The 25,255-nt window shown below is 42.9% G+C and overlaps 1 protein-coding gene across 1 annotated transcript in view; it reads left to right on the top strand.

The window, feature by feature from the left end:
• Positions 1-23,613, top strand: part of LOC118943935 (butyrophilin subfamily 2 member A1-like) — a 35,303-nt gene extending 11,690 nt beyond the window's left edge. The window contains exons 7-9 of the mRNA XM_090217667.1: positions 17,290-17,316; positions 21,178-21,204; positions 22,360-23,613. Coding sequence (XP_090073793.1) covers positions 17,290-17,316; positions 21,178-21,204; positions 22,360-22,889 — 584 coding nt within the window. The 3' untranslated portion in view covers positions 22,890-23,613. The remainder of the gene's footprint in view (positions 1-17,289; positions 17,317-21,177; positions 21,205-22,359) is intronic.
• Positions 23,614-25,255: the final 1,642 nt, after the last annotated feature.

The following is a 25,255-nucleotide window of genomic DNA, read 5'->3' as shown; positions in this document are numbered from 1 at the left end:
AAAGAGTCTATATACATTGTGTGCAAAAGGCATGAGGAGGTAGGCGAATAATTACAATTTTGCAGATTAACACTGGAGTGATAAATGAGGTAGGTAAATTGGGTGGGCTATTTACCGATAGACTATGTACAGCTGCAGCGATCGGTTAGCTGCTCAGATAGCAGATGTTTGAAGTTGGTGAGGGAGATAAAAGTCTCCAACTTCAGCGATTTTTGCAAGTCGTTCCAGTCACCGGCAGCAGAGAACTGGAAAGAAAGGCGGTCAAATGAGGTGTTGGCTTTAGGGATGATCAGTGAGATACACCTGCTGGAGCGCGTGCTACGGGTGGGTGTTGCCATCGTGACCAGTGAACTGAAATAAGGCGGAGCTTTACCTAGCATGGACTTGTAGATGACCTGGAGCCAGTGGGTCTGGCGACGAATATGTAGCGAGGGCCAGCTGACTAGATCATACAGGTCGCAGTGGTGGGTGGTATAAGGTGCTTTAGTAACAAAACGGATGGCACTGGGATAAACTGCATCTAGTTTGCTAAGTAGAGTATTGGAAGCTATTTTGTAGATGACATCGCCGAAGTCAAGGATCGGTAGGATAGTCAGTTTTACTAGGGTAAGTTTGGAGGCGTGAGTGAAGGAGGTTTTGTTGCGGAATAGAAAGCCGACTCTAGATTTGATTTTAGATTGGAGATGTTTGATATGAGTCTGGAAGGAGAGTTTACAGTCTAGCCAGACACCTAGGTACTTATAGTCCACATATTCTAGGTCGGAACCATCCAGGGTGGTGATGCTAGTCGGGCGTGCGGGTGCAGGCAGCGAACGGTTGAAAAGCATGCATTTGGTTTTACTAGCGTTTAAGAGCAGTTGGAGGCCACGGAAGGAGTGTTGTATGGCATTGAAGCTCGTTTGGAGGTTAGATAGCACGTTGTCCTAGGAAGGGCCAGAAGTATACAGAATGGTGTCGTCTGCGTAGAGGTGGATCAGGGAATCGCCCGCAGCACGAGAAACATCATTGATATATACAGAGAAAAGAGTCAGCCCGAGAATTGAACCACGTGGCACCCCCATAGAGACTGCCAGAGGACCGGACAACATGCCCTCCGATTTGTCACACTGAACTCTGTCTGCAAAGTAGTTGGTGAACCAGGCAAGGCAGTCATTAGAAAAACAGAGGCTACTGAGTCTGCCGATAACAATATGGTGATTGACAGAGTCAAAAGCCTTGGCCAGGTCGATGAAGACGGCTGCACAGTACTGTCTTTTATCGATGGCGGTTATGATATCGTTTAGTTCCTTGAGCGTGGCTGAGGTGCACCCGTGACCGGCTCGGAAACCAGATTGCACAGCGGAGAAGGTACGGTGGGATTCGAGATGGTCAGTGACCTGTTTGTTGACTTGGCTTTCGAAGACCTTAGATAGGCAGAGCAGGATGGATATACTGTAGGTCTGTAACAGTTTGGGTCCAGGGTGTCTCCCCCTTTGAAGAGGGGGATGACTGCGGCAGCTTTCCAATCATTGGGGATCTCAGACGATATGAAAGAGAGGTTGAACAGGCTGGTAATAGGGGTTGCGACAATGGCGGCGGATAGTTTCAGAAATAGAGGGTCCAGATTGTGATTTGTACAGGTCCAGGATTTGCAGCTCTTTCAGAACATCTGCTATCTGGATTTGGGTAAAGGAGAAATGCTTGTTGAAGTTTTCGATAATCATGGATTTATCGGTGGTGACCGTGTTACCTAGCCTCAGTGCAGTGGGCAGCTGGGAGGAGGTGCTCTTGTTCTCCATGGACTTTACAGTGTCCCAGAACTTTTTGGAGTTAGAGCTACAGGATGCAAATTTCTGCCTGAAGAAGCTGGCCTTTGCTTTCCTGACTGACTGCGTGTATTGGTTCCTGACTTCCCTGAACAGTTGCATATCGCGGGGACTACAGGACTGCAATAGCAGTCTGGTCTGGAGTGAATCAAGGGCTGTATCTGTTCTTAGTTCTGCATTTTTTGAACGGAGCATGCTCATCAAAAATGGTGAGGAAGTTATTTTTAAAGAATGACCAGGCATCCTCAACTGACGGGATGAGGTCAATAGAAAGGCCTGCTCGCAGAAGTGTTTTAGGGAGCGTTTGACAGTGATGAGGGGTGGTCGTTTGACTGCGGACCCGTAGCGGATACAGACAATGAGGCAGTGATCGCTGAGATCCAGGTTGAAGACAGCGGAGGTGTATTTGGAGGGCCAGTTGGTCAGGATGACGTCTATGAGGGTGCCCTTGTTTACAGATTTAGGGTTGTACCTGGTGGGTTCCTTGATGATTTGTGTGAGATTGAGGGTATCTAGCTTAGATTGTAGGACTGCCGGAGTGTTAAGCATATCCCAGTTTAGGTCACCTAACAGAACAAACTCTGAAGGTAGATGGGGGGCGATCAATTCACAAATGGTGTCCAGGGCACAGCTGGGAGCTGTGGGGGGTCGGTAAGCAGGCGGCAACAGTGAGAGACTTATTTCTGGAGAGAGTAATTTTTAAAATTAGTAGTTCGAACTGTTTGGGTATGGACCTGGAAAGTATGACATTACTTTGCAGGCTGTCTCTGCAGTAGACTGCAACTCCTCCCCCTTTGGCAGTTCTATCTTGACGGAAAATGTTATAGTCGGGTATCGAAATCTCAGAATTTTTGGTGGCCTTCCTAAGCCAGGATTCAGACATGGCAAGGACATCAGGGTTAGCAGAGTGTGCTAAAGCAGTGAGTAAAACAAACTTAGGGAGGAGGCTTCTGATGTTGACATGCATGAAACCATGGCTTTTTCGATCACAAACGTCAACAAATGAGGGTGCCTGGGGACATGCAGGGCCTGGGTTTACCTCCACATCACCCGCGGAACAGAGGAGGAGTAGTATGAGGGTGCCGCTAAAGGCTATCAAAACTGGTCGCATAGAGCGTTGGGGACAAAGAATAAAAGGAGCAAATTTCTGGGCATGGTAGAATATATTCAGGGCATAATGCGCAGACAGGGTTATGGTGGGGTGCGGGTACAGCGGAGGAAAGCCCAGGCACTGGGTGATGATAAGAGAGGTTGTATCTCTGGACATGCTGGTTGTAATGGGTGAGGTCACCGCATGTGTGGGAGGTGGGACAAAGGAGGTATCAGAGAGTGGAACTAGGGGCTCCATTGTACTCTAAAACAATGATAACTAACCTGAACAACAGTATACAAGGCATATTGACATTTGAGAGAGACATGCAGCGAGGCATACAGTAATCGCAGGTGTTGATTGGGAGAGCTAGCAAAACAGCAGCAGGTAAAATGGCGTTGACTAGGCAGAGAGGGTCGGATTAACTACACACAGAGCCTGAGTTCGCGGCTGGGGCCAACAGATAAAAACATAAAAAAACAGAATGGAGTACCGTGATTAATGGACAGTCCAGCAGGCATCAGCTATGTAGCCAAGTGATCACAGTGTCCAGGGGGCAGCAGTAGATGGGACAGGGAAGACGCCACTACGCTAGCGACACAGCGTTTAAAGTTAGTTGCCCGGGGGTGGTAGGGGGGGTTGGCAGGGAGATGTGCCTGCTAGCAGGGAGATGTGCCTGGCTCACGGCTAACTGGTGCTAGCTTCGTAGCAGTGGCGTTAGCCAAGGTCCAGAGTTTACAGCAAGGATCCGGTGGAGTATTGGGCTCTAGCTGTGTATGAGTGTGGTTCGGGTGAACAGCTGAGTAGGCCGGGAAGTGGGCCTCAGGGATAGCTTCGGTACTGGGTGCAAGCTAGCTGTGAAGATCAGAAGTAGGGGTCCAGGGATTACGGCAGGAATCTGGCATTGTTGTGGAGAGACAGTTCGATACTGGTAGACTGGCGAGTATTATCCAGGCTAAAAAAACTGTCTGGCTGTGCAGAAGGTAAAAGCCGCTAGCAGTGGCTAACAATGACTAAATAGCTTGTAGCTAGTTAGCTGGTTAGCTTCTGGAGGTTCTTGAATGTGTTCTAAAATTAAAAATAATAGCGATTCCGTATCACATTGGGTGAGGCAGGTTACCGGAAGGTATAATCTAATTAAAAATCTAAAAGAGATTGAAAATAAATATGGGTCCCGTGAGTGGTTGGGCTGGCTGGGGACACGGCGATTCAGACAGTTAGCAGACCGTGGCTAAACAAGTTAAAAGTTAGTAGACCGGGGCAGGCTAGCAGTTAGCAGGCTGAATTAGCAAGCAAGCAGATAGCAAGGGCTAGAAAGTTAGCCTTTGGGGGACGTCGCGATGGGGTTAAGTCTGTTTATGCCTCTTCATGCGGTGACATCGATAGACCGGTCGTGGAATTAGTAGGGTTCCAAATAGCTCTAGGTAGCTAAGCAGGCCTAGCTGGTTAGCATAATGGGCCTTCAGCGGGCGTCGCGCCTGAGTCCTCAGGCAGATTATGTCGGTATTCGAGTCGTAGGGGATCTGCGGGGTTCCATGCCCCGTACCGGCTATAGAAGGGGTCCGGATATTGTAGCCCAGGTGTATGCTTCGGTGGTAGCACAGGAGCTCTGGCCGGGCTAGCTTCAAGCTAAGTGGATGGAAAAGCTAGCCAGGAGTAGTCATCCGGGGTTGCGGTTAGCTAGTTGTGAAGATCCAGATAAAAAGTCTGTTTGCGGTGGGAATCCGGGGATAAAAATAATAGGTCAGTTATGCTCTGGTTAGAGTCGCGTTGTTCGAACTGGCGAGAGCTTTCCGAGCTATAGGTTAGCTGATGAACACTAGCAATGGTTTACTGACTGATAGCTGGTAGTTAGCTGGCTAGCTTCAGTTGAGGGGTTACAGATCCGAAGTAATTATAAATACTTTAAAAAAAAGCAGATCCACGCTACATTGGGTGAGGCGGGTTGCAGGAGAGTATTTAGATGTTGAGGTTTAGCAAAATATTTAGAAAGATATGCAAAGAAAAATATGTAAAAACTATATATACAAGGGACAGGACAAGACGTCTGACTGCTACGCCATCTTGGATACTCACAGGACTTCATGTTACACAATACATGTATGTTTTGTCCTATAAAGTGCATTTTTATATCCAGAAATCTCATTTTACATTGGCGTGTTATGTTCAGTAGTTCCAAAACATGTGGTGATTTTTGCAGAGAGCCATCAATTTACAGAAATACTCATTATAAATGTTGATGAAAATACAAGTGTTATGCATGGAACTTTAGATCCACTTCTCCTTAATGCAACCTCTGTGTCAGATTTTAATTTTTTTTTACGGAAAAAGCATACCATGCGATAATCTGAGTACGGAGATCAGAGCCCAAACCAGCCAAAAGAAATATCCACCATGTTGCGTAGTCAACATTAGTCAGAAATAGCATTAGAAATATTCACTTACCTTTGATGATCTTCATCAGAATGCACTCTCAGGAATCCCAGTTTGACAATAAATTTTTGATTTGTTCGATAAAGTTCATCAATTCTGTCCATATACATCCTTTTGTTAGAGCGTTTGGTAAACAAATCAAAAAGCGCGTGCAACTTCTAGCGGAAAGGTCGGACGAAAATTCCAAAAAGTTAGATTACTGGTCGTAGAAACATATCAAACATTGTATAGAATCAATCTTTACGATGTTTTTATCATAATTGTTCAATAATGTTCCAACCGGAGAATTCCATTGTCTGTAGAAAAGCCATGGAATGAGAGCTAACTCTCTCGTGACTGAGCGTCATGAGCCTGTGGTACTCTGCCAGACCCATGAATCAAAGAGCTCCCATTCCCCCCTCCTTTATAGTAGAAGCCTAAAACAAGTTTCTAAAGACGGTTGACATCTAGTGGAAGCCTTAGGAAGTGCAAATTGACCCATAGACACTGTTTTCGATAGGCCAAGTGTTGAAAAACTACAAACCTCAGATTTCCCACTTCCTGGTTGGATTTTCTCAGGTTTTCGCCTGCCAAATGAGTTCTGTTATACTCACTGTAGAAAAGGCACATGGAGTTGGTGGAATAATCCTTTAATTCATTGCCACTTACTCAGCTGGGCCAGGGGCACTTTAATTAGGTCAGGTGGAATTGTCCGGCAGATCTATAAAACTCCATAAAAGGAGGAAATTGCCATCGCCTGATCTCGCTGCTTTCTCTTCCTTAACTCCGTCTGATCCAGAAGTTCTGTGCATCCATGAATCCACCACAGACTACTCTAAATATACCACTTTATGGTTAAAGGAATTCCTGCCTCAGTCTCATCCATTCCTCTGTCACCTGAAACGTGACCACCTGTTCACCTTCACTGTCAGTCATCCTACCTGTCCAGCTACCCACACAGATTCCACTAATCTTTCACTCACAGACATCATTCAAACAGTTTTAGAAACTTTATAGTGTTTTCTATCCAAATCTACTAATGATATGCATATATTAGATTCTGGGACTGAGTAGGAGGCAGTTTACTCTGGGCACGCTATTCATCCAAAGTGAAAACGCTGCAACCTATCCCAAAGAAGTTAATGATGTTCTCACTGTCTTCCATCTACTCTACATGTTTACAGATGACATCACTAGGAAGCTAGGTAAGTAGTATCTTCAGATCATCACTTTACCTGAATTATGTCAACCATTTGACGTTTTACATTTTTAAACTGTAATCCAGGTCATTTGGTTCTGCTATTAGATGAAGCACATGGACATTCACATGAATCTGTTGTATAAATAAACAAAATATCTGACATTGTATTCCCATTTGAACTTTTCTGTGTTTTAAATTAGTTGAAAGTGCAGTGATGGACATGATGGTGACAACAAAACCAAATATCAAACACTGTTTTTCCACTGTCATTTGGTTGTGCTGGATGGTTGAAAACTTTGTTATAACACACTGGAAATTCAATTCACTTTTGGCAGTCTTTATGAGTGGGTGAATATACTGTAGGTTGTTATCTCGTTGATCAACATCTCAACCAAATATTACCCAAATATCCACGTTGAGATTACGTAGTTTGCCCAGTGGGTAGTTTCTGATGGACCAGGTTATCTGATTGACCAGTTACATTTATTTAATGACATTAAGAAGTGGTGGCAGGGTAGAATATCTTCATTGGAGAAGTTGTCTCACATTGGAGTTATTTAGGTGCGTGGAACTCAATTGGGATTTGTGACGTTAGAGAAGTGATTTGAGACAAGGAGTCCCGGAGAGAGACTATATCTTCTAGTGTCCATGTTAATGATGTTCTCACTGTCTTCCACCTACTCTGCATGTTTACAGATGACCACAATGGGAAGCTAGGTAAGTAGTGTCTTCATATCATCATTTTGAAAGAATTATGTGAACCATTTTATAAAGGCTCTTCGTAATCCAATTCAAAACTTACGTTGAAACTCCAGGTATGTGATGCTGCCGTCATACACGCTTTCAAAGTAAGCACAAAAGATGGAATACAAATCTCGAATGGTGTAAAAACAAACAGAAATGTATTTGCCAGACAAAGGCTCCACGTATACAAAACACAGGTAATTTCACAGGTTACAGAGTCTTTCCATGATCAAAGCAAACATGAGAATTTAAATAGAAAACAAAATTATATATAGCAGAATATTTTATCTTCATGTAATAAATAAATAAAAAGTTCTAGCTGACCTATAATGTATGGTAACTCTATACCTGAGACCTAGCTGACCCATAATGTATGGTAACTCCATACCTGAGTCTTAGCTGACCCATAATGTATGGTAACTCCATACTTGAGTCTTAGCTGACCAATAATGTATGATAACTCAATACCTGAGTCCTAGCTGACCCATAATGTATGGTAACTCCATACCTGAGTCCTAGCTGACCCATAATGTATGGTTACTCTATACCTGAGACCTAGCTGACCCATAATGTATGGTTACTCTATACCTGAGACCTAGCTGACCCATAATGTATGGTTACTCTATACCTGAGACCTAGCTGACTCCTAATGTATGGTTACTCTATACCTGAGACCTAGCTGACCCATAATGTATGGTTACTCTATACCTGAGACCTAGCTGACCCATAATGTATGGTTACTCTATACCTGAGACCTAGCTGACCCATAATGTATGGTTACTCTATACCTGAGACCTAGCTGACTCCTAATGTATGGTTACTCTATACCTGAGACCTAGCTGACCCATAATGTATGGTTACTCTATACCTGAGACCTAGCTGACCCATAATGTATGGTTACTCTATACCTGAGACCTAGCTGACTCCTAATGTATGGTTACTCTATACCTGAGACCTAGCTGACCCATAATGTATGGTTACTCTATACCTGAGACCTAGCTGACCCATAATGTATGGTTACTCTATACCTGAGACCTAGCTGACCCATAATGCCAAACCCTAAATAAGGAAAGGCGAACATGGGAAAAGGGCTGTGTCCAGGTGAGGCTCCATCTTGCTTTCAAATACCCATGATAACCATAGTAGGAAACCAGAAACATGATTTCATCAACCAAACTCCTTGTTCTTGTGGGATCAAAACAATTACAACTTCAAAACATAGAGGAAACCTAATGTGGGCCTCCAGCAGCAGACACAGCTTGGTGGTCTGGGTTCTCACTTGTCTAACCAGCCCTCTGGAGTCGGGGTGGTTTGTGTGACTTGCCCCATGAGCCACGAGTTTAGTATTTGCTATTTAGTCGCTGCCAAGTCAACGGCTTCTCTTCCTGGGTTCCAAACTCAAAACAAAACACAACAATATAATACATACTATACATAACATTACAAAATACAAAATATATACAAACGTCTTCACAGTCCCCGTTGTGCCGCAAGGTGCTCTTTAATCTGTTTTTTTTTCATCTGTTTTTAGTGTTTACTTGAGTTAACTGGGGTGGCAGACAGTTCCATGTAGTCCAGTGGAGGCTGCTGAGTGGACGATGGCTCATAATAATGACTGGAACGGAGCAAATGGAATGTCAACAAACAACTGGAAACCATGTGTTGGATGTATTTGATAGCATTTCACTTATTCTGCTCCAGCTTTTACCATGAGCCTGTTCTCCCCAAATAAGGTGCCACAAACTTCCTGTGATGTAGTCATGGCTTTATTTAATACTCTGCATTTCCCAGCCTCTGTTCTGGCCCTGGGGACCATGAAGAGACCTCTGCTACATGTCTTGAGTGGTACCGATGGGTGTCCTAACTATGTCAACTGCTTGAACAGAGAGTTTGGAACCTTTAACCCATCAACACTTCGTACAGAGACAAGAGTCATTCCGATGAGAACCATATCTCCAGGGACAAAGTTTCTTCTCTTGTTAATTTTTGTTGCTCCTGCAACTCAGGAAGATACTCTTTGGTCCACCTCTTCCAGAACAAGTCTGACATACGCTGAGAGTACAAACCATTAGGAACACTTTCCTAATATTGAGTTGCACCCCATTTTGCCTCAATTCGTTAGGGCATGGACTCTACAAGGTGTCAAAAGCTTTCCCAAAGGATGCTGGTCCATGTTGACTCCAATGCTTCCCACAGATGTGTCAAGTTGGCTGGATATCCTTTGGTGGATACACAAGGAAAACTGTTGAGAAACCAACACTTGACTCATCTGACATCAATCTATAGACCTGTACCCCTTTCTTTTCTTTCCAAAACAATTGAGCGTGCTATCTCTGATCAACTCTCTCGTTATCGCTCTCAGAACAATCTTCTTGACCCTAACCAGTCCGGCTTCAAGACGGGTCACTCAACCGAGACTGCTCTTTGTGTCACGGAGGCTCTCCGTATGGCCAAAGCAGACTCACTCATCTGTTCTCATCCTCCTAGATCTATCCACTACCTTCGACACTGGAAACCATCAGTAGAGAGGATCTGGGTCTGCACCACGTTTTCTCACTACTGGTGTCCCCCATGGCTCTGTTCTCGTTCCTCTCCTCTTCTCTCTATACACCAAGTCACTTGGCTCCATCATATCCTCACACCTCTCCATCAAAATTTACAACTCCACAGTGTTGTCCTCCCAGAGTGCAAAGAACCTTGGCGTGAACCTGGACAAACCCTGTCATTCTCTGAAAACATCAAAGCAGTGTCTCACTACTGCACATTCATGGTCGACATCCATATGACTATACCTCAAATAGGAAGTGGCACAGGTCCTAATCCAGGCACTTGTCATCTCCCGTCTTGACTACTAGAAATCTCTGATGGCTGGTCTCTTTGCTTGTGCCATGAAACCCCTGCAATTGATCCAGAATGCTACAGCCCGCCTGGTTTTCAACCTTCCCAAGTTCTCCCATGTCAACCCGAATTATTTGTCTACTACAAGATCATGGTGCTTGCCTACGTAGCAGCAAGATGAACTGCCCCTCCCTACCTTCAGGCTATGCTCAAACCCTACACCCCAACCCGAGCACTCTGTTCTGCCACCTCTGGTCTCTTGGCCCTCCCACCCCTCCGGGAGGGCAGCTCCCGCTCAGTCCAGTCCAAGCTCTTCTCTGTCCTGGTACCCCAATGGTGGAACCAGTTTCCCCCTGAAGCTAGGACAGCCGAGTCCCTGCCCATCTTCCAAAAGTACATGAAAACCTTTCGATCACCTACCAGTGAATGCTCTTTTCAGATCAGTGCAAATCAGAGTGTGTGCATATATTATTTGTTAGTTAGTAAGTTATTAGCCTAGTTAACTGTACAGGTCGTAAACAGAGCCCACCGTAGATATAACGCCTCTTCTGGCAAGTGGTCTGTCCTGAATGGATATTTGTAAATTTATTGAGTCTGATTCAATGCACCATTGTACTTTCTACTGGTTGCATGTTCTGATCCCAGTCCAGATCCGTTATCTCCTTTGCTTTCTCCTCTTCAGGAATAGAGGCAACAACTTGACTGTTGCTGATCCATTTGTTCAGTCTAAAGCCTCATTTAGAACACAGTGATGTGCGGTCCTGAGTAAGTGTCAAGGCTTCTTCCTCACTTGCTGCTGATTTTAGACAGGCATCCACATAGAAGAGCACCTCCAATCCTCCAGCTCCTTTTCCAGATCCAGAGAAATCTCAGGTCTGTGTCCTGCTCTGGAACTCTCACCTGGTGGAACATGACTTCAACATCTGTCATGAAGGCAACAGGCTCTTGGTGGAATCTGGACAAAACACCAATGATATGGTTTGTCATGTCTGGACCCTGTAGAAGCTCAGCATTCAGTGATGTCTCTTGTTAGGTGGCTCCACAGTCTAATACCACCCTCAGATTGTGCTTCTTGGGATGACATACTCTGTGGTGAGGAATATACCAAACTATCTTGCTGCTGTCGTTCTGTAAGTCTATTGGCTCCATCACTGCAAAGCCTTTGTCCAGGATGTCTGCCATGAAGTTGGTATAGTCCTTACAGGACCAGGGATTCTTACTGAGTTTCCATTTCAAGTTGAGAGCACGCTGTACTGCCACACAGCAGTTGTTGGGAAATTCAGCATCCTCACTCCTCAGTGGGAGGCAAATAATATAGTGACCACCACCAGCTTGGCTGACAGATACACTCTCTATGAAGAGATGATCTTCTCTTGATATTTCAAGCTGCTCCTCATGGTGGTGCTCTGGGAAATCATGCTTGACCTGTTGCTGCAGCACCTCTTCCAGCTCTGCCACATATATTCTGTGTGACATTACGTGAGACCGCCCATAGGTGGAGACATTCCCCTTTTTTAGAAGCCCATTCACAATCCAGACCAGAGTGGTTTTCACAGCGTATGGGCCTCATCTTCTTGGCTGTTTATGACCATCCATGGCTCAATGGCCTGAGGTATGTTTGTCAACAATACAACTTCAGAATCAATCTGCTTGAGATGCACCTTTTCCAAATATGGCCATATGTTCACATCTGTCTGGTTAGGAATCGGTGGAGGCTGGTGGGAGGAGCTATAGGAGGACGGGCTCATTGTAATGCCTGGAATGTAATAAATGGAACGGTATCAAACATCAATCCTATTAAATCCAATTTGATTGGTCCCATACACATATTTAGCAGATGTTATTGCTTGTGGAAACCACACGGACAACCTCATGTTTGACTCCATTCCATTGATTTCACTCCAGCCATTACAATGAGCCCATCCTCCTATAGCTCCTCCCACCAGCCGCCGCTGGTAGGAATGTTCTCCTTAGTTACAGGGATTTCTTTCTGTGTGAAAAGGATTTCAACAAAACTGCTGTCATCAAGGCTACTTATCTCCAAGCCAGAGACAACAAAGGTACTCATGACTTCCTGGTTGTTGATAGTGTTTTATTTTTTAACATTTTTAATTATTATTATTATTCAAATCCAATCAAATGCAGACCACCATAGTCCCTGTGTCCAACAACACCAAGGTAACCTGCCTAAATGACTATCACTGCTTAGCACTCACATCAATATCCTTGAAATGCTTTGAAAGGCTGATCATGGCTCACGTCAACACCATCATTCAAGACACCCTGGACCCACCCCAATTCGCATACCACCCCAACAGAACCCCAGATGACACAATCTCTATTGCACTCCACAGTCTGCCCTTTCCCACCTGGACAAAATAAACACCTACGTGAGAATTCTGTTCATTGACAACAGCTCAGATTACAACACCACCAAGCTCATCACTAAGCTAAGGTCCCTGGGACTGAACATCTCCCTCTGCAACTGGATCCTGGACTTCCTGACGGGTCGCCCCCAGGTGGTTAGGGTAGACAATAACACATCCGCCATGCTGGCCCTCAACACAGGGGCCCCTCAGGGGTGCGTGCTTGGTCCCCTCGGGTACTCCCTGTTCACTCGTGACTGCATGGACACTTAGAACTCCAACACGGTGGTAGGCCTGATCACCAAAGACAATGAGACAGTCTTAGGAGGAGGTCAGAGACCCGGCAGTGTGGTGACAGGACAACAACCTCTACCTCGACTTCAGTAAGACAAAGGAGTTGAGCTAAAATTTGAGTTGCCCAATGGTGAATTTCTCCAAAAGGTACAACCTATCTTTGCTGTTCTCGGTCCGGTCTTCGATAGCGTGTTCAAAGCCATGTACAAAGAACCTGTAGTCTAGTGGGTCACCCTTAAACACTGGTACAAAGATATGTAGTCTAGTGGGTCACCCTTAAACACTGGTACAAAGAACCTGTAGTGTAGTGGGTCACCCAGTCGTACACTAAGAGGTGGTAATGAAGACAACCTTTGCTGCCTTACCAGCATTTTGGTGTAGCAGAATGTTGACAATACTGTCCGTGTTGTCAGCTCCACCCTGATCTGGGTTGAAAGGCCTTCCTCCCCTAGTTGGAAGTTACAGCTGCCTACCTTTTGGTCTTACAACAGTGTGTTAGTTGACCTATGATGAACAGTTGTATATGGTGATAGTACTTATTTACAACATAGTACTTGGACCCTGGCCCTGTGCAGTATAAACAGAGCTGTATGTGGTGGTAGTTATAACATAGTACTTGGACCCTGGCCCTGTGCAGTATAAACAGAGCTGTATGTGGTGGTAGTTATAACATAGTACTTTGACCCTGGCCCTGTGCAGTATGAACAGAGCTGTATGTGGTGGTAGTTATAACATAGTATATTGACCCTGGCCATGTGCAGTATGAACAGAGCTGTATGTGGGGGTAGTTATAACATAGTACTTGGACCCTGGCCCTGTGCAGTATAAACAGAGCTGTATGTGGGGGTAGTTATAACATAGTACTTTGACCCTGGCCCTGTGCAATATAAACAGAGCTGTATGTGGGGGTAGTTATAACATAGTACTTTGACCCTGGCCCTGTGCAGTATGAACAGAGCTGTATGTGGTGGTAGTTATAACATAGTATATTGACCCTGGCCATGTGCAGTATAAACAGAGCTGTATGTGGTGGTAGTTATAACATAGTACTTGGACCCTGGCCCTGTGCAGTATAAACAGAGCTGTATGTGGGGGTAGTTATAACATAGTACTTGGACCCTGGCCCTGTGCAGTATGAACAGAGCTGTATGTGGTGGTAGTTATAACATAGTACTTGGACCCTGTGCAGTATGAACAGACGTGGTGAACAATGGGGATCCCAGGTCAGCCAAGATGTGTGACTGTGTAGTATGGAGACGTGTGACAACCTGAGTGGTGGTGGTCACCATTTTACTTTGAGTAACCTTCCCCATGGTATCTTCAGGCCTTCCCATTACATTTAGGTATCGTTCATTAAATCATCTGCTTTGTTTCCCCATTTCTTGAGTGGCTTCCTACTCATGGAATACATGCGGCTTAGCACTGTTAGCTAATATTTCAGCTTCAAGCTCCAAACCTTTATTTTGTGCCTTGAGTTGAGCCTCCTGTTTCTCCAATGCATGTTTACTTTTCAATGCTTCAGATTTAACCAGTGAGGCTTCCCTTTCAGCCTTCAAATAGAGCCTGATAGAAGATGTGGTGGATTGTCCTGAGTGCCTGCTGTGTTGTGATCTATTTACATGTTTTGATGAGACATTGGAGATACTGTCCCTTGTCTGGTCCTCCTCATCAGTTTTGATGAGACATTGGATATACTGTCCCTTGGCTGGACCTCCTCATCAGTTTTGATAAGACATTGGAGATACTGTCCCTTGTCTGGTCCTCCTCATCAGTTTTGATGAGACATTGGAGATACTGTCCCTTGTCTGGACATCCTCATCAGTTTTTTTTGCTGCTGTGCTTTACTGTGCTTCTAACGTCCATATTGGTTGCCAAACAATTCCGTGTTGCTGCGTTTGGGCAATACCATTCAACCTGATACTTTTTTGCCTTCTCAGCAGAATACAAAGCCTTTATGGACTCATTGAGATCATGCAACAACTTAACCAACTTTGAGAAATCTTTGTGTCATCAAAGATTTCAACATTTCCATCATCCCCCATAAGTTGTGTGATCCCATTTCTCTTTTAGTAAGTGCACCCAACTTAGCACTTCTAGATCCTTTATACTTTTGCAATGTTTCAATTGGATCCATTGTAAGGGCAGATAAGAGCACTGAACATCAAATCCCATTCAATTCCATTGATTTGCAACCGTCAGCACGGTGTGAACACATTTTAGCACTGCATAGGTTAAAATGAGCCAAAAATGAAGTCATCACAACTCAGACACAGCAGCCAATCAGCAAAGCGTCCTCTTTTTGCCGCTCCACAATGAGTTCTTGTCTCAGCGCGCAAATCCAACAACAAAAGACACACACGATTCCAAGCTACACGAGCGATCGATTCCAAGCTTACAAGTTCCACAAATTCATTCAACACATAGAGCAGAGACAAAACGGAAGAACAACCACAATTCTCTCCTCTTTATTCACAGTGAAAAGCGCAAATCAAACTGTCACAGAGCTTCAATAGCATCAGTCACTTCTAACACTGTCACAGGGGACATCCATTTACAGTTGAGGAGCGCCACTAGTTCTACCTCCGGTCAGATGAAATGTTCGCCTCTTTACCTCCGGTCTGATGAGTGATCACGTTCATAAACCTTTCGTCAGCGTTCCATTCAGCGAGGTCTTTTGTCAAATTTAAAGGCAATTAGTAATCCAGTCATGTGATTTCGCCATTCCAAAGTAACCACAAAACAGGGAATCCAACACTCCTATAGCATAACAACAGAAATGCATTTGCCAGACAAAGGATCCACGTTTCCAAAACACAGATTTCATAGGCTAGAAAACAAAAGAGTATATAGTAGGTTTCTTAGTTCATGTAATAGTGATTAAAAAACTGTATTGTAACGCCTTACCTGAGTCCTAGCTAACCCATAATGCCAATGTTCTCAATTTGAATTATACGCACGAGTTGGAATTTAGTCACTTACTGGTTCCAAAAAGAAATTTTGAAAAGGTTCTTCAAAGCTCCCCTTAAGTCTACAAAGGTTAAAAAAATTAATTGCTGGGCCTCCCGAGTGGCACAAGGCAGTGATAGCTTTGCCACTAAAGATTCTGGGTTTGAGTCCAGGCTCTGTCGCAGACGGCCGCGACCGGGAGACCAATGGGGAGGCGCACAATTGGCTCAGCATCGTCTGGGTTAGGTGAGGGTTTGGCCGGCAGGGATGTCCTTGTCCCATCGTGTACCAGCAACTCCTGTGGCGGGCCGGGCGCATTGCACGCTGACACCGTCGCTAGCTCTACGGTGGTTCCGCTGGCTTCCGGGTTAAGTGGGCATTGTGTCAAGAAGCAGTGCGGCTTGGTTGGGTTGTGGTTCAGAAGAAACGGAAGAAACTACCTCGACCTTTGCCTCTCCCGAGTCCGTACGGGAGTTGCAGCGATGAGACAGGACTGTTGGGGAGAAAAAGGGGTAAAATACACAAAATAAAATACGACCTGATGGCAGAGTATAGGTTCTTAAATTAATCTTAAGTTTATTTTTTTTAACCTTATTATCCTAAAAGATCATACCTTTTATTTTTAGAGTGTAGACTAGAGAGTTAGCCAACACATGTTGATTCCCCCTTGGACACCATTGATGTGTCTAATTGACTATATGTATGTGTTTATCTGTAGAAATACTGACTTCTCAGCTGGGTAAGTATTAAGGCTTTGTTACCTACTGTATATGATGGCTTATAAATGTTAGCTTTGTCAATGGAGTTGAGTGGTGATGAGTGGCTGTGGACTGTACCTCCGACTATCAGTCGATACTTGTAAAAATGTAAATTCTTAAACTCTTACCTTGAACCTGTTTGTCCTGTGTAATTGTGTGACTTTCTTTGTTTGCTGAAATCTGTAGTTTATTAAAGTAGCATTTTAGGGGACCTCTGCCAAAGGAGTTGTTGTGTGAAGGAGCAGCCCATCATTGCACGGCTGATTTAAAAAAACAAACATTTGGCAGTGAACACCTAGACTAAAATGTTTAACGAAAAACTATGGATTTCCAGTCCAACTGACAACTCTATTACAATCAGGACAAGGATAAGCACAGCTACACAGTAATACAGTTAAATAATGGATATGTAATGGAGATAATGGATATGTTTAAGAGCATTAAGTTGTCGTGCCTGATTGAAGTCAATGTTTTACTCCATTGTGATTATAACCGTTTTTATCCAAAACTACAGATTTCAGCAAACAAAAAAGGCACACAGTTACAGAGGACACACATAGGTACAAAGAAAGCATTAAAGAATGAGCATTTACAAGTATGGACAAGTATGAACTAGTGAGTGACTGGATGTAGTGACGGTACACTCTTCTGGGTGCATCGCTCTAGAAGTCATTATGGAGGATGTCCTTATTACAGGGTTCTAAACTATAGCTTCGGTATATGCAGTCTTCCAGTACATCAATAATACATTGACAATGTCTAAACGTTTGTGTACAGTGATGAAAAACCTGTATATCTCAATGATTAATATTGGTTAAATATAATGTCTCCACAGATTTTGTGAACACAAACTGGAGTCCAGGTAAAGGAAGAACTGATTTCTAATATTTTGAATGTACTTTTTCTTGGAATCTTGTTTGCAGTTATAGTATGATAGATAATTAATGTAAATCAAATCAAATCAAATTTTATTTGTCACATACACATGGTTAGCAGATGTTAATGCGAGTGTAGCGAAATGCTTTTGCTTCTAGTTCCGACAATGCAGTAATAACAAGTAATCTAACTAACAATTCCAAAACTACTGTCTTGTACACAGTGTAAGGGGATAAAGAATATGTACATAAGGATATATGAATGAGTGATGGTACAGAGCAGCATAGGCAAGATGCAGTAGATGGTATCGAGTACAGTATGTACATGAGGTGAGTATGTAAACAAAGTGGCATAGTTAAAGTGGCTAGTGATACATGTATTACATAAGAATACAGTCGATGATATAGAGTACAGTATATACGTATGCATATGAGATGAATAATGTAGGGTAAGTAACATTATATAAGGTAGCATTGTTTAAAGTGGCTAGTGATATATTTACATCATTTCCCATCAATTCCCATTATTAAAGTGGCTGGAGTTGAGTCAGTGTCAGTGTGTTGGCAGCAGCCACTCAATGTTAGTGGTGGCTGTTTAACAGTCTGATGGCCTTGAGATAGAAGCTGTTTTTCAGTCTCTCGGTCCCAGCTTTGATGCACCTGTACTGACCTCGTCTTCTGGATGATAGCGGGGTGAACAGGCAGTAGCTCGGGTGGTTGATGTCCTTGATGATCTTTATGGCCTTCCTGTGACATCGGGTGGTGTAGGTGTCCTGGAGGGCAGGTAGTTTGCCCCCGGTGATGCGTTGTGCAGACCTCACTACCCTCTGGAGAGCCTTACGGTTGAGGGCGGAGCAGTTGCCGTACCAGGCGGTGATACAGCCCGACAGGATGCTCTCGATTGTGCATCTGTAGAAGTTTGTGAGTGCTTTTGGTGACAAGCCGAATTTCTTCAGCCTCCTGAGGTTGAAGAGGCGCTGCTGCTCCTTCTTCACAATGCTGTCTGTGTGAGTGGACCAATTCAGTTTGTCTGTGATGTGTATGCCGAGGAACTTAAAACTTGCTACCCTCTCCACTACTGTTCCATCGATGTGGATAGGGGGGTGTTCCCTCTGCTGTTTCCTGAAGTCCACAATCATCTCCTTAGTTTTGTTGACGTTGAGTGTGAGGTTATTTTCCTGACACCACACTCCGAGGGCCCTCACCTCCTCCCTGTAGGCCGTCTCGTCGTTGTTGGTAATCAAGCCTACCACTATTGTGTCGTCCGCAAACTTGATGATTGAGTTGGAGGCGTGCGTGGCCACGCAGTCGTGGGTGAACAGGGAGTACAGGAGAGGGCTCAGAACGCACCCTTGTGGGGCCCCAGTGTTGAGGATCAGCGGGGAGGAGATGTTGTTGCCTACCCTCACCACCTGGGGGCGGCCCGTCAGGAAGTCCAGTCCAGTGTTTTATTACATTGTGTCAGTGTTTGGCACTAAATTTGACTGAAGTTACCATCAATCTCACCACTGGCATAACACAGTTTCTCTGGACACCCGCAAGGTCGGAGTTCGCCCCCCCTGAAATAAAAATTGAAGTATAGACTACCGATCACTGACTATCATGCTGTAATCGCGACATGTCTATGCGGCTGCATGCCTATCGAATCGATGATGGGCTTTCTGTGGTACCAAGGCTTAGCTTTGGCTAATGGATAAATGTTCATTGGTAGACAGGCCTATTTGGTCAGTGGTAATAATGTAATTACTTGTTCAGTAATTCAAGTTGTAATTTCAATCATTGCAGATTGTAAAATAAATGTAAAATAAATGCCTTGACAGTCTTTCCTGATACATTGATAATTCATCTCTTTCCGTAACGTGTCGAGGACGGCGATTAATAAAAGCAGTTGAGTTGACAGCTGTTTTGCACTGTTTCTCTATGGTTTTAGTCATTCTAACCTTTAAACAGTGTACATTCCTCCTATAGACAAGGGGAGAAGGGTGATGTTAAGGGCTCGATTTTCTCGCTCTGAGCATGTGCAATGTGTCTGCCTCCGCATTAAACGTTTGACTTCCACAAAACTACTTCTTTACTTATTTTAGGTTTAAGGAAGTGTGTAGGTCGCATTTGTTATATATTTAGATCCTCCTGCTCGAAACAAATTCAGAGACTGATTTGCCATGTCTGTGCCTTGAATTGAAGTCGTGCTGAATTGGGGTGGCAGCGTAACCTAGTGGTTAGAGCGTTGGACTAGTAACCAAAAGGTTGTAAGATCAAGTCCCCGACTTCACACGGTACATATCTGTCGTACTGTCCCTAAACAAGGCAGTTAACCCACTGTTCCTAGGCCGTCATTGAAAATAAGAATCTGTTCTTAACTGACTTGCCTAGTTTAATAAAAAAATGTTTTTCCAAGGACTGCCCCTGCCCCTTTGACTTAACGTTGCAGTGAAGTAAAATAAATAAATAAATAATAAATGTAGTGATACTTTTGACCACCATAGGGAGGCAAATACACGTCAAATACACGTCTTCTGACTTATAAAACGGTGGGAAATCAAACAAATAAGTCATGTAAACATGAACAAATAAGTCATGTAAACATAAACAAAGAAGTCATGTAAACATAAACAAAGAAGTCATGTAAACATGAACAAATAAGTCATGTAAACATGAACAAAGAAGTCATGTAAACATGAACAAAGAAGTCATGTAAACATGAACAAAGAAGTCATGTAAACATGAACAAAGAAGTCATGTAAACATGAACAAATAAGTCATGTAAACATGAACAAATAAGTCATGTAAACATGAACAAATAAGTCATGTAAACATGAACAAATAAGTCATGTAAACAAACATATTTTTAAGTAATTCTAGTGCCTGATTTCGGGGACTGTCAGCTTGTGGGCCCCCGAGTGACGCAGCGGTCTAAGCACGGCATCTCAGTGCTAGAGGCGTCACTACTTGGTTTGATCCCGGGCTGTATCACAACCGGCTGTGATGGGGAGTCCCATAGGGCGGCGCACAATTGGCCCAGCGTTGTCCGGGTTTGGCCGGGGTAGGTCCTCATTGTAAAATAAGAATTTGTTCTTAACTGACTTGCCTAGTAAAATAAAGGTAAAATAAAAAAGAAATAAAAATTGTAAAGTAAGAATTTGTTTCTTAACTGAATTGCATAGTTTAAATAAAGGTTAAATAAAAAACATTATTAATTGATTATAGATATTACTGAACTGCTGTATTTGAAGTACAACTCCCTTCTGCCCAGTTTCCCTGATGTTGCTACGGCAACTCAAGCTGTTTTTACCATCCCTGTAACTGTTGCTTCTGCAGAGAGATTATTTTCTAAACTAAAACACATAAAGAACTATCTAAGAAACATTAGGCTCTCGGTCTGATATGAGTTTTTGAACACCTCACAAAGCTCCACTCATTACACTGGTGCTGTCGTAGCCTTGACAACAGCACTGACTATCCCATCAAACTATCAATCAGTTTCTTTTTCACTTTTTCAGTCACATTCCTGAAGCCAAAAAAACTACATTTAGCTTCCTATCACATATGGAAAAGAAAAAGGTTTATGAACAAATTTATGGAGGGTTACTGTCAAAATGATTTATTATATATACTGTGCGTATACTGTATAACAAATTGGCTCTTGGTCTCCCCACCTTCCTGGGACTGCTGGGGTGTCAGATATGCCAGTGTTTCTCCCCATATGTTCACTAAGATTCAAATTATTATAGGTCTTCATAGTTTGAGGTCTGGGTTGAACAACACAAATGTGCACTTACAGTTGTTTGTGATATCCATCAGTATGTTGCTCATTTTCATAACCAACTGTCTCTTACTCTATATTTCAGACTTTGAAACCATCAGAAGACATGCAGGTGTGTTTTATGCTCTGTGACATCCACAAATTAATACATAACATATTATACCAAATAGAGTGTCTCGGATGTCATTGTGTTTACCATAGTGTTTTATACCACTGATGTTGATGTCATTGTGTTTACCATAGTGTATTATACCACTGATGTTGATGTCATGATGTCATTGTGTTTACCATAGTGTATTATACCACTGATGTTGATGTCATTGTGTTTACCATAGTGTATTATACCACTGATGTTGATGTCATGATGTCATTGTGTTTACCATAGTGTATTATACCACTGATGTTGATGTCATTGTGTTTACCATAGTGTATTATACCACTGATGTTGATGTCATGATTTCATTGTGTTTACCATAGTGTATTATACCAATGATGATGATGTCATTGTGTTTACCATAGTGTATTATACCACTGATGTTGATGTCAGTGTGTTTACCATAGTGTATTATACCAATGATGATGATGTCATTGTGTTTACCATAGTGTATAATACCACTGATGTCGATGTCATTATGTCATTGTGTTTACATAGTGTATTATACCACTGATGTTGATGTCATGATGTCATTGTGTTTATCATAGTGTATTATACCACTGATGATGATGTCATTGTGTTTACCATAGTGTATTATACCACTGATGTTGATGTCATTGTGTTTACCATAGTGTTTTATACCACTGATGTTGATGTCATGATGTCATTGTGTTTACCATAGTGTTTTATAACCAGTGATGTTGTCATTGTGTTTACCATAGTGCATTACACCACTGATGTGATGTCATGATGTCATTGTGTTTACCATAGTGTATTATACCACTGATGTTGATGTCATGATGTCATTGTGTTTACCATAGTGTATTATACCACTGATGTGATGTCATGATGTCATTGTGTTTACCATAGTGTATTATACCACTGATGATGATGTCATTGTGTTTACCATAGTGGATTATACCACTGATGTTGATGTCATGATGTCATTGTGTTTACCATAGTGTTTTATACCACTGATGTTGATGTCATGATGTCATTGTGTTTACTATAGTGTATTATACCACTGATGATGGTGTCATTGTGTTTACATAGTGTATTATACCACTGATGGTGATGTCATTGTGTTTACATAGTGTATGTTTCTCTCCACAGTGGATGTGACTCTAGACCCTGATACTGCACATCGTAACCTCATCCTGTCTGATGACGGGAAACAAGTGAGACATGGAGAACTAAATCAGGTTCTCTCTGACAACAGGAAGAGGTATAAAAATTGGTCCGGTGTCCTCGGAAATGTGGGCTTCTCAAGGAAGTTCTACTATGAGGTGAAGGTGGAGGGGAAGACTGAGTGGACTTTGGGAGTGGTCAGAAGGTCCATCAATAGGAATGAGAGGTCTAGACCGATCCCTTATAAAGGATACTGGACTGTGGAGCTGAAGGATGGAAAGTACACAGCGCACGCTGATTCCCCTGTCACCCTCTTACTGAGAGAGAAGCCCCTGAAAGTGGGTGTGTTTGTGGATTATGAGAAGGGACAGGTATCCTTCTACAATGTGGAGGCCAGGTCTCATATCTACTCTTTCACACGCTCCAAATTTTCTAAGAAACTCTATCCATTCTTCAACCCTGGTGGTTCAGATAGTATTTCACTGGTCGTCTGTCCTGTGGATGCCACTGACTGACTGTTTTAAAACAAACAAGGCAGATACAGTATAAACAGCAGTAACTCCTATTGAGAGACTTAATGTACATGAGATCTTAGTTATAGATTTCCTGTCAATCTTTGTTGTTGTGGTAGAGTGGACCAGTTGATTGTTTATTGGATAAGACAGAGAGGTAAAGGTAGGAATGTTGAAAGAGCAATGGGTTGGATCTGAACCCATTCTGGTACTGGACCATCCCAGACCACTGATTTCTTGTTAATGTTTGACTAATCTTTGACGTTTCTTTCACCAATCCCTTGGACTGTTCTGTCTTCATGAGAGTGTGTTATATATATATATTTTTATTCTCTGTGTTTTCTAAAAGTATAGTGCTTTCTGTGGTGGTGGGGCAAGCCAGCAACAAATACGGAGCGTTGTGCCGTGATTGGCTCAGTGTTCTGTCTCTCATGGGGACACTACGTCACCTCGAAGTCGATGGGTAGACTTCCAAAATTCTAGCCCTTTGGGTGCTGCCGTAGAGTTACATTAGAAGTGCCCATCCAAGAAGGCTCAAGGTCATTGATAAAATGACGTCAAATCATGTTACATGTACAGCAGCGTTGATTGGACAGATCATGTCAACATCATTCTTTCAAAATCTTAGCTAGTAGACATCATCATGAATCAAGTCGACAATCTACTGGCAAATCCTTTTTAATCCTTGTCAAATGAAGATAAATAATAAAGTGAAATTATAGATAAACCGTATCGGTGCTTATCGGCCATTGGACATAAACACTACACAACAAGTTAGAAATCGCAAATTCAACAATGAGTGGTTTGGAAGGAAGTGCTCACAGCACAACAAGGTGAGTCCAAAAATGCCTTGTATGCTGCTGCATAAATGATGTAATATGCCAGGGAGATATGTAGACTGTAGCTAAGAAAGTAATACTAAGTGTATGTTGTGTAGTAAGCTGTTAGTAGTCCATGTGCCTCACGCTAATCATTTGGTCCCTTTTCCCTTTTTTGTATATTTCAAAAGTGCTGAACAAGTAGTTATATTGACAACGTCTGTCCTCGCTCGCTCATTTATGGCTTCATCGAAATTACGGATTGCCTCTTATACGCTCCTCCTTCCCTTATGCCATAGTTTGTACATCTCAATTGTCAGTAGAAACCACATTTGTTTAAACAAGTCAGCCATATCAGCTATGTTTTTTTTAAATCAGTAAATGAGGCTGAATGAATCGTTTCGCTGCCAGACAAGGCTCCGCTGATAGCCAGGTGTAGCAGTGGTAAGGTGTTGGGACTCTGCTGTTGGGACTCTGCTGTTGGGACTCTGATGTTGGGCCCTAACAGTTTATGGGCACTGTTTGTAACCGTTACCTTGCAATTAATGTATTGTTTAGTGTTGTGTTGTATTGTGGCTTTGCTGGAATACACAAGATTTACATGCTAAAATTGCAACTGGTTGTGTAACCTTTCTGCTGTGTGCTCCTACATTTAGGTAACAATATAGCAGCAGCACCAAAATACATGTGTTTTATATATTGATCATTTGATAATTAAATGTTCTGAAAGTGGGTTTAAAAATAGTTTCATCTCCATCATTGCCATCAGACAGACTACAGTTTCAGACAGACTATTGTATACTGTAACGGCCGTTGTTGGTGGAAGAAGGTGAGGACCAAGGTGCAGCGTGGTATGTGTCCATATTTATTAGAATGAACACAGAAATAACCAAAATAACAAAGAGAAACGATCGAAAACCGTTCTGTCTGGTGGTGGTGCAGACACACAACAGACAACAGAAAATAATCACCCACGAAACACAATAGAAAACAGGCTCCCTAAATATGGTTCTCAATCAGGGACAACGATTGATGGCTGCCTCTGACTGAAAACCATACCAGGCCAAGCACAGAAATAGCAAATCATAGAAAAACTAACATAGACAACCCACCCAACTCACGCCCTGACCATACTAAAACAAAGACATAACAAAGAACTAAGGTCAGAACGTGACATATACGGCAGACTACCCCACCAGACTACTGTATCAGAAAGACTAATGTGTCAGACAGACTACTCTATCAGACTACTGTATCAGTCAGACTACTGTATACAACAGACTACCCCATCAGACTACTGTATCAGACATACTATTATATCAGACAGAATAGTGTGCTTCTACATCTGCATTGCTTGCTGTTTGCGGTTTTAGGCTGGGTTTCTGCTTTATAAATCAATTTGATTATTAATTTTTATTTATTTATTTATTTCACCTTTATTTCACCAGGTGGGCAAGTTGAGAACAAGTTCTCATTTACAATTGCGACCTGGCCAAGATAAAGCAAAGCAGTTCGACACATACAACGACACAGACTTACACATGGAGTAAA

The sequence above is a fragment of the Oncorhynchus mykiss genome, chromosome 23, assembly GCF_057628025.1.
Source record: "Oncorhynchus mykiss isolate SJ-2025 chromosome 23, ASM5762802v1, whole genome shotgun sequence".
Classification (NCBI taxonomy): domain Eukaryota; kingdom Metazoa; phylum Chordata; class Actinopteri; order Salmoniformes; family Salmonidae; genus Oncorhynchus; species Oncorhynchus mykiss.
This window is presented reverse-complemented; position numbering and strand designations above follow the sequence as displayed.